The sequence below is a fragment of the Exserohilum turcica genome (assembly GCF_000359705.1).
Source record: "Exserohilum turcica Et28A unplaced genomic scaffold SETTUscaffold_10, whole genome shotgun sequence".
Lineage (NCBI taxonomy): Eukaryota > Fungi > Ascomycota > Dothideomycetes > Pleosporales > Pleosporaceae > Exserohilum > Exserohilum turcicum.
In genome coordinates, this window is record NW_007359915.1 from 1,553,866 (window position 1) to 1,568,165 (window position 14,300).

The following is a 14,300-nucleotide window of genomic DNA, read 5'->3' on the forward strand; positions in this document are numbered from 1 at the left end:
TTCCCCAGTCAGCTACACCCACACACACTCTCTCAGCCTGTAAAGAGCGCATGTGGATGTTATAGACATGTATTAAGTCGGTTACGATGTACTCGCCAGTATGCATGGCGCATGTTGGGTTATAGTAGATGGATGGATGGATGCGTGATTGAATGTGGGCAGATTTCTAAGACTTTAGCTTCTTACAACTCTGCTTTAGATATAGCCAAGTATTCTTTCAGCCTGGCTCGTGTCGAGATGTGTATAGATCTCCCTCGTGGGCACATTCTGGCTACGCAGCTTTTAAAATTAAAAGTCACTTGTTCTACATCAACCGAGACTCTTCAAGTCAAGGGCGTCAAACTATGTAGCTAGTTTTCTTTTTTATAGGCTCAGTTGTGGCTTTGCCTCCTTGCTGTAATTGAAAGTCTGTCTTTTTTGGTCCTCAAACTCTGGCCTGGTGCAGTTCGAGCAGCGAGCTAGGGTGAAACGATATAGATATTCCTGCGGCCTGTTGCGGTGCTGAAAAGGGGTAGAATTCTAGCTGATATACTATTACCCTATTACGATACTCGGGTGTTTCTGGCTGTTCTAGCTATTCTAGCTGTTACTACGCTGCTCTAGCTATACCGACTGTTCTAGCGTTTATCATGTAATTCATAATATCTATCTAGCTGATCAGCGTGAATTTTCGATTATAATTCATGCGCCTACGCGAGACACGTGACCAAGCAACAGCGCGTGATTGATTCTAATATACAGCCAAAGCTGCAATAAGGTGTGAAAAATGATAATGGATTGAGGCAAATCTCGAAAGATGCAAGATATGGATTTGCTTCTCGAAAAACTCTAGGTTCAAGATCTATTATGTGGTTGAGGCTTGGACCAGATATTTCGTCATGCTAACAAGATTGCAATCCATAACAGCGAAAGTCGTGCGCTTCCACTTTAGGGCTATTTGCGCCATATGATTCAGCACGAAGAGCTGCGGAGGATGATAGGAGTAGAGATCAGCATGTAGATGTGTACTAAGATTGATGCTTTTGCTGCTCCCTAGCTTTTCGCTAGTCGGCGCTGCAATCTGCGGGACTCTTCGTTTGCCACTAGCAAAAAACAGTCTGAATATTAGCTTTCTGTTTTGTTGGGATACAGTGTTCACATAGTTCTCCGCATGTAACACTGCCCTTTTTCTGATAATGGAGTGCTACCAATGTCTTAGACACTTTTCCACATGACTGATTCAGTGCAGCGTTTACCGGACACCATATCTCTCTATAATACATCGACAGGAAACTATTTCCATAATCTTAACCCTGCATGACCTTGAAGTTATTTGAAATAAAGTCTTAAATTTATTAGAAGAGCTTTGTGGTTTCCTCGCATATGTTGGGCTTATGTGAAGTGTTTAAAACAGGCAATTTAACGTGCTTATGCATTAGATTTCATAACGCAGTAGAGTATACAATGAAAGACAGCGGTCATGTAAAAGCTGATATTTTCTGTCTCTGCAGCGGCATAGAGCTGCCGATCAAGCTGCACGTGACTTCTACCCGTGGCTCCCAAACAACCAAGCCGTGCTAAGCTTCTAACACGTCATGTTGATTAGCCCTGCCGAGCATGATAGCCGGTTACTCTAGAGACTGGTACATCCTATCGAATGTTCCAGTGGTTGCTCAGAGACTTCTTCACATCCATAAGGCGAGAAACCCGGAAAATAATAATAGCACCGCGACCGCTCCTCTGGAAGCTAAGCGTTAGTTGCAGTAGAAGATGGATTCACCAACCGTCTCGCCCAGCAGCTCGGTTCCGAGATCGGCCCTAGGGGAGATCCGCTCCCGTTTTTTTCGATGTACCAGTACCAAGAAATCCCATTGTCTAGTGGGAAAGTTTGGTGCATCGACAGAAATGCCCGCACCGACCGGCTGCTTGAGGTTGGTCTCTAGCGCGGTGACGTCACTGGCATATTGCCGTTCTTGGTTACAGAACGCGCTTCACATCTCAACAACGCTGCAACCTTTCAGCTCAGACAAACACTCACTTGACATACCACGCATAGCTCAGAATGGGACGCCGTAATCGTCTCATTAGCAACTCTATTCTGCGCGCAATCTTCAAGACCGACTCTCCCAGGAACGACGAGAATGAGCGCCTCGGCCTATTCGCGCGCATCTATGCCTTTTTTACCCTCTTCAACCTTACCCTAGCGCGCTTTCGGGCATCACTGTTCAAGAAACTGAGGAATGACACGTGGGGGATGGAAGAGGAGGGGTACATTGAGAGCTTCCGCAGCCCTAGCAGTAGCAAGCGAACTGATCTAGTTGCAATCGGTGACCTGGGCTATTCAGGATCGGTATGTGAACACCAGCTCCATATTTGACGGACTTGGCTAATAGGTTTAGACGTTTTTCACGACGCCAAACTCCAAATACTTGATCAAGTCGCTTCCACGGCACTTTGAACAGTCGTTCTTCCGCGAACGCCTTCTCGACCCCTATGTCGAGCACATGGAACTCAATCAAGATTCTCTCCTGGTTCGCATCACCGATCTTCTCTACTGCCCTACGGCTACCATCGGCGCCGCACTCGGTACGGCGCCGAGCCATCACATCATCATGGAGAACATTCTGTATGGAAAGTCTACTTGCAGCAAGGATCAACAGAAGCGATGGGAGACGTATGACCTCAAACCAAACGACTACTTCTACCCTGAGCGCGATATAGCAGACGGCAGATTGGCGCCAGAGAGTGTAAAGGCGCGCCTCATTGACGAGTTCAACGACAAGGTCCGGGTGACGATTGACCAGAAGGAGGAGCTGATCGCGCAACTCTCGCGAGACTCGAAAATCCTGCAAGACAATAACGCCGTCGATTACTCGCTGTTCCTCGTCCGCTATCCAACAGACGTTAGCACAGCTGACAGCAGTAAGATTCCGGCACCGCCAGGACACGGGTCGTCATGGCGTAGCGGTGTGGTGTCGCGAGACGGGAAGTGGATCTACAGAGCTATTATCCTGGACTTCTTCTGGGCCAAGGACGCATTGCAAGCCCAGACGCTGACAGGCTTGGTTAAGCTCTTCAATGCGCTGAAGCCTGGAAAGGATCACGGCCCGATGAGTATCACTACTTCGAGTGATGAATACAGGCAGAGGTTTCTTGGGATGATCGAGGATATGGTAGAGGTGCCTGATAGCACGGGCAGGCCTGCTGGCGAACTGCGCAGTCCCCCACCCGTCGACGCTTTTTAGGCTAGTTCTGAGAGTCTATAAGCCCGTTCTAGAGCCCGTTTTTTTGTCCAGTTCCTAGGCTAGTTTTTAGAGCTCACGAACCCATTTTTGAGCCGCTTTTGGGTTATATAGGATACTAAAACCCAAGTAGTACAATGTTTTTTAAAGGCTTACAGTGTTAGCTATCTGGAGACGATTCAATTCTATATACTCTACTATATTATAATGAATACTCTATTAGCAGGTTAAAATCACCTGTACAATAAAAAATATAACTAAGTCCATAACTGATTACTGGCAATCGATTGATTCAAGGAGCTCATTGGTGAGGGACTTGCGCTAGGTGTCGGGGGTAGTTATCTCTAAGAGGCTTTGCCTGACAAGAAGCACCAACCGAATAAATCCAATTGAACTCACTTTCGACATGTCGAGACTTTCCAGTCGAGTCCATCCTCGAAGAGTATCACAGTTCGCGCCGAGATGGATGATGAACTTCTGTACTACCAAAATTGACCTAGACAAACCTTTCGAAGAGGAGCGACTCCCCTGGTACAGTCCTGATCAATTCTATCCGGTTCGCATTGGAGAGATTCTCGACTCTAGCTACAAAGTGTTTGGGAAACTTGGGTACGGCGCGTATCCTACAGTTTGGCTTTGTCGAAGCATCAGGTATATCATCTCTGGCACCCGTTGTCGTTCTAGTTAATGCAAAAGATAGAGACGCTGGCTTTGTTGCGATTAAGATCTGCACTCAGGATATTAATCGATCCGCACGCTTCCAGAGAGAACTCAAGTTCTACGAGCACGTTAGTTCACTCAGCACCATGGTCAATCCTTCATTCGTGGACTATTATGAACATTTGAAATTACTGGTCCTACCAGTCAGCACCTGTGCCTAGTTCACCCTCCGATGCATATGGCTATTCGAGAGCTCCAATATAGAGACTCATCGCATCGACCAAATAAATTACTCCTGAGGTGGACGCTCTTTAACTTACTCAACGCTCTTTTCTTCTTGCATGATGAAGCTAATGTGGTGCATACTAGTGTGATCTTACAATATAGTGTATTCCTAGCTAACAACTAAGTTAGGCATCAACCCATCCAACATCATGTTGACAGTAGAGGACAAATCTATCCTTAACGATTTTGAAAGAGCTGAGAGAGAGGAATTATCGCTAACAAAAGTTATCGACAATGCCCGCATCATCTACGGCTCCCGGAAACTCAGGCTACCTAGTAATTCCTTATGGGGTCAACCGGCCCTCTATGACTTTGGAGAAGCTCGAATAGAGAGATCACATAGAGGTCTCATCCAACCCGAGCTATACCGTGCTCCAGAGGTATCGTTTGATATAGAATGGAGTTCGAGTGTTGATATTTGGAACGTTGCCACTTTGGTGAGTAAGTCTGTGTCATGCGCCTTCTTATTACTTAATTTTAATGATAGATTTGGGATTTGTTTGAGAATCGGCATTTGTTCAACGCGGTTGATGAAAGCATGGAATCGTTGGCAACCCACCACATTGCTGAAATGGTTGCATATCTTGGCTTGCCTCTCCTTGAGTACATGCAAAAAAGCGAGATTACAAAGAAGGTTTTTGACGAGCAAGGTCAGTAACACGATCTAAATAATCTTACCATGCAACTAACCTGTGGTATTTTAGGGCGCTGGAAAGGTGGTGGAGGTGTGGTTGTACCGCAGCTTTCTCTTGGAGAATCAGTATCTACTCTCGATAGGGAATCCAAGGAACAGTTTCTTAATTTCATAAGCTCAATGCTCCATTAGTTGCCAGAGAAAAGAAAGCAGGCCTCTGAACTTCTCTAAGACCCATGAATGACTGGGGCAATACCACAGGAAAGATAAGAGATGTCTCATCCTTCTCGATTCGGACATTGCTGGTAGCGGCGAAGTTCTGTTCGGCGTGGGAATTCTAACCCTGTCTGAGCATGATGAAGTTTCTAAAGAACAATTTCCGTTCGGCCGTTATGGAAAGATCGGCCTCGAGGCAAGAAACTGAGATGGCTAAGCGCGATATGTAGGGTCCTTTGTTTCATGGTGGGAAGTTTAAACTTTGCTGCTTTCAATAGCCACCTCTTCAGATTGGTGCCACAGACTATGTAAGGATACAAGGGCATCGATTACAGCCGAGACATGGTGGTAGTCCATATATGTATGACGAGCCCCTACACCAATCACAGACAATTGGCAATTATAGAAAGATTAGCGAGCTTGCTGAGAATTTCCAATGTATTATTAGTAATGAATGATACCAAGCTCTATTCGCGATGAGAAGAAAGTAATAGAAGAACTAGCAAAGAAAAATGCAACACACATGATTCCTTTTGCAACACAACCCCCTACATATGCGTGCAACGATTTGGGTGACAAGATAATATGCCTGATAGCCTGTACAAAGTCTGGAGGATATGTTTTGGAAATGGAGGCTAGTACGGCCTTGGAGTAGGTAGACAAGGGTTGTGAGTGGTTTTCTTTGCTTACCTTGGCATAATCATTGAACCGAAAGTTTTCGGTCCTTCCGCTGCACATGGCTTTACTTTGAGAGCCTACTTTCTCGATTTTGTATAGCATTCGACCGAGGTATTCCCTAATCGTGTAATTTTAATTGCTTTATGAGTGATTTTGACGTGCTGACACAGCGGCTTTCACAACGCAGTAAGATACACATTATCAGGCAGCGGTGAGAATAATGCAGTTTTATGAAATCTGATTGTGTGGGCTTAGAGAATGATATTTAAATAGTTTATGAATCAGAGGTGGCCCCCAAAGCCAAGGTTTTGCCTACACCTAGCGTGCGGGAACAGGCTACGTAAAGATGTTCAGTCGGAGTCGTTTCTCGCACTGTCTCTCAGTGCACTTTCTTAATGCTGTACTATTGTTTGGCAGTAGAGGCGCCGCACAGGATGGAAAAACCATCGAATGGGTCAGTCTTTGATGTTTATACATGAATAGGTACATGTGTATCTATGATGTAGGCCGCTAATAGAGACATACACAGACGCTTGGAATGGACATGAAGTTCTTCGTGACTGCAAGTGCGGATATCCAGACTTGCCCCACAAACCTCAAAGATGCACAGAGCAGTAAGACCGTACTGCCTATCTATTCATCCGACACAGTTACCGTTGGAGGCTCAGCGCCGGGTGCGAAAGGTTCGACCTTATTTCGTCTAACCAACGGCTGGTTGAAGCAGGGATTCATATGATACCAACACGCAAACATTTATCCAGGCCTCAGAGCCAGGTGCAGTGGGCGGTGGCTGCTGGCTTTCATCCTCAGGGACTACACAAGTGAAGCCTTGCGGTTCAGATCGAGCCTTCCAATATTATGTACGTGGGACAACGTATTCCTTTAGTTCTCCATCGGACTAGGTTAATGACCGTCTACAGATGAGGTATGACACTGCACCGCCGTACTTTCTGTACAATGCCGATGTCTTCAGCGTGAAGCACATCACTGCTACAGGAGCGCTGGGTGTAGACAGTAAGACTCTCGCAAAAGCGAACATTTGCTTGTATGATGCGAGCAGCGGTCTCACCGTTGTCCCACCCGGAGCAAATTTCCACGTTCTTATGAGCAACATTACAAGTCTGATTGGAGCCGATATCCCTCCTGCAACAACTCTCACAAACGAGTTTCTCCTCCCAGGGTGCGGCGATACTTCTTCGCAAGATTGCCTCGTTTCGCGGGCAGTCAATGGCATGTCATCCGATTGCGTTTCCAATCCTCACCTGCAGAAATGTATGCTTGCCCTTGTGCCTGCCTTCTGCTTCGACGTCCCTGCGCGCAGACTTGGGATGAACGCTTCCGCTGAAGTGGAGGCCTGTTTCCGTAGAGTGCAGCTCGGTCCTTGCGTGGCGAATCCCAGCGGCGCTGCCTGTCTTTCAGGAAAGTTTGCTGGTATTGTGCAATTTGTATCGGGGTCGGGAGGGTCGGTTTCGTCGCGGAGCCTTGACACTACTGAGGGCCTGGCCCGACGACAGCTGTTAGACCCCCTTTTTGCAGGTATCCCTGGTGTTCGTTCAGCTATAGACGAGTTTTGGACTGGTAGGTATCCACTCTCTGTTATTAATATAGATTGATGCTAATGCGGTTGTTCTAGGTGTCATGAAGAACATCATCAACTCTGGGATTAGCTTGGTCAACTTCTTTCGGGACGGAATGGTCGCTTCCTCCAGAGCCAATTGCATTGGCGCCAGTCTTCTCGTTCAAGATAAAACCGCCGCGGCCAGCATTCGGCAGGGCTGTTCTGACGCTTTTAAAGAGCATACGGTGAGTCTACCAATCAGAAGTGGTAGAAACTGATGACCTGATAATATATCTTAGTTAATTGCGCCGCTTCCACTCAACAGCGATATTGAGAGAGCAGGCAATATTTTTGCCGAGATAGTCAGCCTCCTATGGGTCGTTGGTGATATTGCAAAGGCTGCAAAGGCTGCGGAATTCGTTGGATTCATGGATGCTGTCATGGCAAAGTTCAAGCCCAAGGCTTGGGGGACCAAAGGAGGTTCTGTTCTTGAGGCGACTGAAGGGTCCAACACAGTTCAGATCTTCAACAACTATGGTGATGGAAAAGCAGCGCCCCTGTTCACCGATTCGGCCATTAGTGAGATGGAGAAGACGACGAGTGAGAACAGTAAGAAGCTATTACTGTACACATTCCTAATCTGGCCCATGCTAATTCGGATATAGCATTTCTCAACTGCAGAGAGTGCGTCGGCACAGTAGCAAGAAGACAAGTCGGCAGTTTCCTTAAGAGACTCTGTTGTTTCTCTGGTCCAAGAGAAAATCCGCTAGAAGAGCTGGGCCTGGGTGGTGGCGATATCGACGACGCTTTTGTGCAAGCCACCGTCATACAAGAAGCCGTAGGCTTGAGCGAGCGCACTATTGGACCCACTGTCGAACTGGTAACTGACGCGACGAGATTGGATGTTCTGAAAGAAGGATCAGATCAGTGGGCAAAATATTATATCGCCAACGACCCGGCGTATCCAAAACTGGATGATGTTACGAGATCGTTTTACGACGCTGTTAGCAAATTTTATGCCGAGGGGAGAGTTCGACCAAGCAATCGGGTACCTTGGGCTAGAAAAATTCGGGATGCCGCGACCGAGACATATGGATTTACGAACGAAGAAAGAGAGGCGGTCATTGCATGGGTTGGTTCAGAATCTCACAGCCCTCAACTAGAATCTGCACTGGGTAAAATGAATCCGGTGCAGACGTGGGTTACTACCACGACTCCTCTCACTGATGAAGCATTGAAAGCCCTAAAGGCACGTGGCCCGGGGTGGCAGAGTAAGGGCCCTTCCGGAGTCTATTCTATACAAGGTAAGTAATCCCTTTCTTCTAAAGCTCTGAGTTAGCTAACAGATGATAGATTTGTTCTTCCCTACTTTGAACGAAGCCGACGCTCCGGATAAAGCTGCCGCCCTCAGCGCGAGCTTGGGTATCTTCCCAGTATTTGAAGCCGGGACTACGCCTTACCGATTTGTTATCATGTCACAGAGTGGTCGCTATATCCCACCTGTTTATGGCTCTCTGTACCATGAAGTCCTTTTTATGGAACCTTATGCTGGAAAGTTTGAGCTTTTGGGATTCCAGGAGTTGAACGGTGGTGAGGCTGCCAAAGCAGCTGGGGGGAAGCCTCCATTTGGCGTTTTCTAGTAAGTTTCTACCCACCCCCAACGCCCTATGAAGAGGATCCATCTAACCAAACATCAGTTTCCGTGAAATCGATACACCCACTTTTTCTACCCGTCAACTCACCGTACCTGGCATCCAATTTCCGGGAGTGAGTCAATGAAAGTATTGCATTTGTAGTTTTGTCCCCCCGTAGAATCGATAGGAAGCGATACATCGGAGGGTATAATATAGTAGCCCTGCTAGTACCGTTGCCCAAGATCGACACTGATTTAATGATATGCTTTCTTCCGTCATAAATGTGGTTAGCAGTCGAAGAAATGTGAGGCTGACTACGCTAGCTAAGGCGAGGTGACGTGGTTTCTTGTAGTGAATAGTCTCTTAAAAGTGATGTATACTTGTTGAGATACGAAGCAAAACTTTCAGCCTTATTATTACAAAGAAATTAATTAAGAATAAACGAGTCAGATATTATACAGATGACGACGTTTTCTATTATAATTGCAGTATACGTGCTGCTAAAAACAAGACCAGGCGATTTGATCACCGCAACTACTAGCTTGAAGCAGGATTGCGGGGGAAAATACCACGATTGGTAGGGAAAAATGCGATTCCGACCACGGTATAATAGGCAGACTACTTCGTAAGACTGCATGTTTCCGTAAAGGAAACCCCTGAATGTATGGCGATCATGGCCCGAGAGCTAGGGGATTTCCGCAATGGGATTTTTCTGCATGTCGCAAAGGCCTTGTTTTGGCCTATAAACCCACGTGATATGCAAGTCGTCGAGTATGACAGCCACGCGTCGTGTACAGGCGAGCTGTGGTGTATGCTGTCACTGTCCAAGTTGCAGCAAGACTCTTCTCTCCCAACGGGCAAACTGGAGCTTGGAACAAGCAGCAATTACTGGGGATGTTGATCAATGAAACCCTTTTTTCGCCCGCGTAGGGCTGTTGGCCATGGGCGATCTCTAGAGCTGCGGCTGCAATGACGTACGACGCACGGGCCCTCTGGACGACACACGACGTCATAGGGGCGGCGTGCCTACCACGACATTGCACTAGCACCAGAACATCCAGCCAGCTATATCGTGGCCTTTAAGCGCAGGCGCCCAACTGATATATCTACTAATTGCCTCTTGCCCTTGCCCCCTTCCCATTGCGCTCCAGCACTTACTGGCCATTTGCTCGCCATATTACATACCTTGGGTAACTTATTGGATTGCTTCCTCTCACCGTACATACTCCCCAAGCAAGGCCTCGACTAACCCACCACCCCCGTCTTTCAATACATACGCTCCCTGTCCTGCTCTCACGCCACAATCTCTGCTCTACTATCCGCCACACTCACGTCCAATCCGTCTGCACACCGTCGACATAGTTAGCAAGGCTCCCCCGTTCCTTGGCTGGGTCCAGTAGACTGCGCTCCAATCACAGCGCCGCTCCCAAGACGAACATACGTCACGTCCCGATACCCGGATTCTCTGACGACGTTGAAAGATGGCAGCCCTGGCTTTCAAGGCTCTGAGCTACGGCGCAGAGCAGATCCCCGACAAGTTCTTCGAAAAGATACCCGGCGGCTTCTTCACCCCCCAGGAACAAAAGGAAATCGAACGGGAACGCAAACAGCGCAAGAAAGACGGCAGGACACGCCACAGGAGCGAAGACCAGTACAGCAAGCGCAGTTCGCGAAGAGCCCCCAGCCCAGCGACGCAGTATTCAGCTGCTTCGGACGACTCCGACTACGAGCGCGAACGCGAGCGGAGGAAAAGAGAGCGACGGCGAGCAAAGAGCACGGGAAGGACATCTAGCAGAAGTCCAAGCCGCGGCCGGCATCGCAGACACAGCAGCGACCTTGACGGTCAGCACAGCGACTCGAGAGAAACAATGGCGCAGCATGAGCCGAGACAGCCCTACTTCCCCCCTCCACCCACTTCCGAGTACAAGCCCTACAACCCCCAGGAGTATAACCCTGGTCCAGCACCCGGCCACCAACACCGGTCGTCTGCAGCCCCCTCGTACGGATATGCGCCTCAGGTAAATAGACTTTCATCTTTTCGACGTGCAACTCTTGCGGCAATGCCCGAGCATTCAACACCGGTGAACTCGTCTCCGCCTCTGTTGACCAGCTGGACAATGTCGACCCCGTCAAGCCCTTCTTTATTTCCACCCCGTCTTCTTGACACAATTTCGCGTGCTTCTCCAGTTCCTGCTAGTTTCACCCCGTCCTATGAGCCGCCTCTTGCGGCGCTGCTTCGGCGCCCACTCACTAACACTCCAAAGGCAGCACCTTCTCCGCCCAGCGCTGTCAATGTAGACTACGGGCAGTATGATGCCCCCAGAGGCCACTCTCGGTACACACCTAGTCCTGTGTATAATGCTGCAGCACCTCCATCTGGCGCAGATGGGTCCATTCCTCCCCCGCCAGTAGGCTCCAACTCGCCCCTGAATCCCTATCATTATACCGATTTCCCTGCCAGCGGCGCCGGCTACCAGCCATCTCCGCCGCCATTCAGTCGTCGACGATCCAACTCTCAGCCTAGCGGGCCTTATTCAACCTACGCCGCTCCTCCTGCACGCGAGGAAATGATGCAATACGCTCCGCCTCCGGTAGACGCCTACCGCGGGCATAGGCAGCGCCACCAAAATCGGGCCAGGTCTGCAGACTCCCACTCACACCGCTCCCGTTCTGGCAAAGACCATGGTCGAGATGATTCGCGCATGGCTAAAGTGCGTGGCAGATTCGACAGTATGGATCTTCGCGAGAAGGGCTTGGCGGCGTCGGTGGGAGGTGCGTTGGCGGGTGGTTTTGCGGGCAGGTCCTTGGGTAAAAGTAGACTGACGACGCTGGCAGGAGCAGCAGCGGGTGCTTGGGGGGCTCGGCAACTGGCGACACGGTCAAGGTTGGTGATGGGACACGCGTTCTATTATATTACAAAGTTTCTAATATACAAGCAGAAGCCGAAGCGATCGCCGCTCCACGTCCCGCTCCCGTTCCCGATCGCGAGCTCACACGCAGGATCGGGAACACAGCAAAGGCCCTGGTCTCCGCGCTAGAAGCCGCAGTGTTATTGACCGCTTCCGCTCCAAATCGCGTGGTGGCGAAGAGCGTGACTTGCGACGAGACGATCGCAGGAATAATACTAGGTGCGATCGCCGTCCTGATCATGGATATGACTATGGTCGCGATGAAGACGAGTACGACTACTTTAGCAGCAGCTCCGAGGGCAATGGCTCGCCTGTGAAGACGAGGCGTCGCAGGAACTACTAGGGTCCCGGCCGACACAAGGGTGCGAAGGTAGTCGAGTGCACAAGTGTATTACTATATCTCTTTCTCTCTTTTTTTTTACACACCTGTCCTCTATCTTGTTTGTTGGTCTTTGCTTTCCATTGTGCTGTTTGAAAGCGTTTGGGTATGGATCTACAACAGAGAAGAGGGCCTTGATGACTTATGATAGACGACTTGAACGACTGGAATGTGGGAAAGAAGCAACCAGCCATACCGCTGACGCTGGTAGTTACGAATGAAATGAGTTGCCTTAATCTCTCAGCCTTTCTATTGATGGTACATGCCTCGCACGGTCATGGTTGAAGCCAGGATAAGTGCGCTTTGGCCATCAAGGTAGACCTGAAAGTCAGCTTTCCTGGGTAAGTCCATGCGAGCAAGCATGCACGTATGTATGTGTAAATAGGAATAGCACTTGGACTATCGTTATCATTGACTGACACATGCATAAGTTCTACCATGATACTTCTTCTTGTAGCTAGACACAAAATAACCCACATGACCCGCGTACTGCAAAGTAGTCGTACGATTAATCTACGATACGAAGCAAAACGAAACTATCCCAAGCAAGACATGCGGTTGTTGTATGGACGGAAAAATCAAACTATCAACAACAACAACAACAAGAAGAGAGACAAAATCGGCGCGGGGAGCGCACACGAAGCATGCATTCAAGCAAAAAGAAGAAGAACACAAAAAGTCTGAAAGTCACTCGTCCAGCACTTAACCCTGCAGACCCTCCCTCCCCCCTAGTTGCATACCGGCCCCTCTACCCCCCTTCCCCCGTTTTATCCCCATGTCCCCAAGTGCAGACTTGCAATTAAACGAGTCGAGGGCGCGCGGGCTTTGTTGTGTGTGCGTGTGTGTGTGTGTGCTCTGGTGTCTCGGAACAAAGGTACATACCGGTACTGGCATGGTACTGGGTATGAGACGAGTGACCCCCCCCTCCATATTAGCGAGCTAGTCGTAAAACAATAACGGGACATGCCGGGCCGTCGCCTCGTTTGGGGGAAGGGGGGACGAGCAGCTCGTGGGCTTTTCTTACTAATAACTCGGTAGGTACATCGTGGTACGAGGAGGAGTAGTGGCGGCGCGGAGACCCCGCCTTTGAAGCAGCACAGTTTGGTGATGGGTAATCTTGACTGCCTGCCCCATGCATGTATGCATCCCATCATATGACGGCGACGGCGACACGGCTGTGCAACGTCGCCGGCGTGGTGATGGAGCAATCGCCGTCTTGGTGATCGAACGTCGCCGTCGTGGATCGAGATCAGCAATGCGTCTGTGTGTGTGTGTGCACCGAGAGGTATGCCCGCCAACACACCCACCCCTCCCCCCTACCCCTACCCCCTCTTGGCTATCCATCTTTCTGTGTGTGTGTGTGTCCTGCCTCTTTCTGGCTTTCTCACACAGAGCCCGTGGACGATGCCGAGTCCCATGTCCACACCCAACGCCAATCGTGGGGTGGAAAAGAAAAAAGCCCGCATAGCGCTGTGCGCTTCCGCAATGCCACTTTCACTTTTTGCCGCTGCGGCACATGGGCTCGGCACATATACTCGCCGTCCGTTACATGGACGTTAGGCGGATTGGGTTGGGGATTCGGAGGGGCTGGGGGGGTTGGCTGGCGAGGGGGGGGGGTCTTTCTTTCGCGGTCATGGTCGTGTGGGTGGTCACGGTCATGGAGTGGTCGCCGCTTACCGAGCAGCAGCCAAAAAAAAACCAAGTTCCAAGCCAACCACGAAAGCAAGAAAGAAAATTAAGAAAATTTCGGAATCAGAAATGGGTCCGCGCCGAGTCTGGGTTTCGCTTGGGTTTCGCTTGGGAGGGGAGGGGGCGGGTGTTCCAAGACCTAGACGAGCTGCTGGGCTGCTTTGTGTGCACGAGCCGCCGTTGGAGTAGCAGAGATGAGGAGCTGAAGGAGCAGGATGATGGTGATGATGATGATGACCGGGTTGGGGAGAGGGGGAGACTGGACCGAACGGCCCGTTTCGGTTTGTTCGTTGGTTGCTAGTGGCTTCCCTTGGGCTTCTATGCAGCGGGCACCCCGAAGCAGCATGGCATGGCGGACAAGGGACCTTGGCCAAGTGTGCGTGTGTGCGTGTGCGGGGAGAAGGGAAAGGCCTTTGTGCGGTACTATAGTGTTATCT

At 49.6% G+C, this 14,300-nt stretch overlaps 5 protein-coding genes across 5 annotated transcripts; 4 read left to right on the forward strand and 1 right to left on the reverse strand.

Annotated features, from left to right (window-relative positions):
* Window positions 1-2,028: 2,028 nt before the first annotated feature.
* Window positions 2,029-3,386, forward strand: SETTUDRAFT_166895 (uncharacterized protein). Its single transcript, XM_008023518.1, has 2 exons — window positions 2,029-2,329; window positions 2,379-3,386. Exons 1-2 carry the CDS (start codon window positions 2,042-2,044, stop codon window positions 3,222-3,224), a joined length of 1,134 nt encoding a protein of 377 aa, XP_008021709.1. The 5' UTR covers window positions 2,029-2,041; the 3' UTR covers window positions 3,225-3,386.
* Window positions 3,387-3,690: 304 nt separating this feature from the next.
* Window positions 3,691-4,992, forward strand: SETTUDRAFT_158518 (uncharacterized protein; the record flags this gene model as incomplete). The annotated part of the gene is made up of 6 exons (XM_008023519.1): window positions 3,691-3,872; window positions 3,922-4,030; window positions 4,090-4,249; window positions 4,296-4,603; window positions 4,654-4,816; window positions 4,871-4,992. The coding sequence occupies 6 exons, from the start codon at window positions 3,691-3,693 to the stop codon at window positions 4,990-4,992; spliced, it is 1,044 nt and encodes a 347-aa protein (XP_008021710.1).
* Window positions 4,993-6,128: 1,136 nt separating this feature from the next.
* SETTUDRAFT_36535 (uncharacterized protein) lies at window positions 6,129-9,102 on the forward strand (the record flags this gene model as incomplete). Its single annotated transcript, XM_008023124.1, has 10 exons — window positions 6,129-6,148; window positions 6,201-6,308; window positions 6,419-6,554; window positions 6,615-7,272; window positions 7,328-7,497; window positions 7,552-7,861; window positions 7,918-8,556; window positions 8,606-8,891; window positions 8,950-9,019; window positions 9,049-9,102. The coding sequence occupies 10 exons, from the start codon at window positions 6,129-6,131 to the stop codon at window positions 9,100-9,102; spliced, it is 2,451 nt and encodes an 816-aa protein (XP_008021315.1).
* Window positions 9,103-10,137: 1,035 nt separating this feature from the next.
* SETTUDRAFT_166896 (uncharacterized protein) lies at window positions 10,138-12,328 on the forward strand. The gene is made up of 3 exons (XM_008023520.1): window positions 10,138-10,904; window positions 11,151-11,770; window positions 11,826-12,328. The coding sequence occupies exons 1-3, from the start codon at window positions 10,368-10,370 to the stop codon at window positions 12,136-12,138; spliced, it is 1,470 nt and encodes a 489-aa protein (XP_008021711.1). The 5' UTR covers window positions 10,138-10,367; the 3' UTR covers window positions 12,139-12,328.
* Window positions 12,329-12,662: 334 nt separating this feature from the next.
* Window positions 12,663-13,672, reverse strand: SETTUDRAFT_166897 (uncharacterized protein; the record flags this gene model as incomplete). The annotated part of the gene is made up of 1 exon (XM_008023521.1): window positions 12,663-13,672. A coding segment is annotated over exon 1 (199 nt), but the record flags the coding sequence as incomplete, so codon positions are not given.
* Window positions 13,673-14,300: the final 628 nt, after the last annotated feature.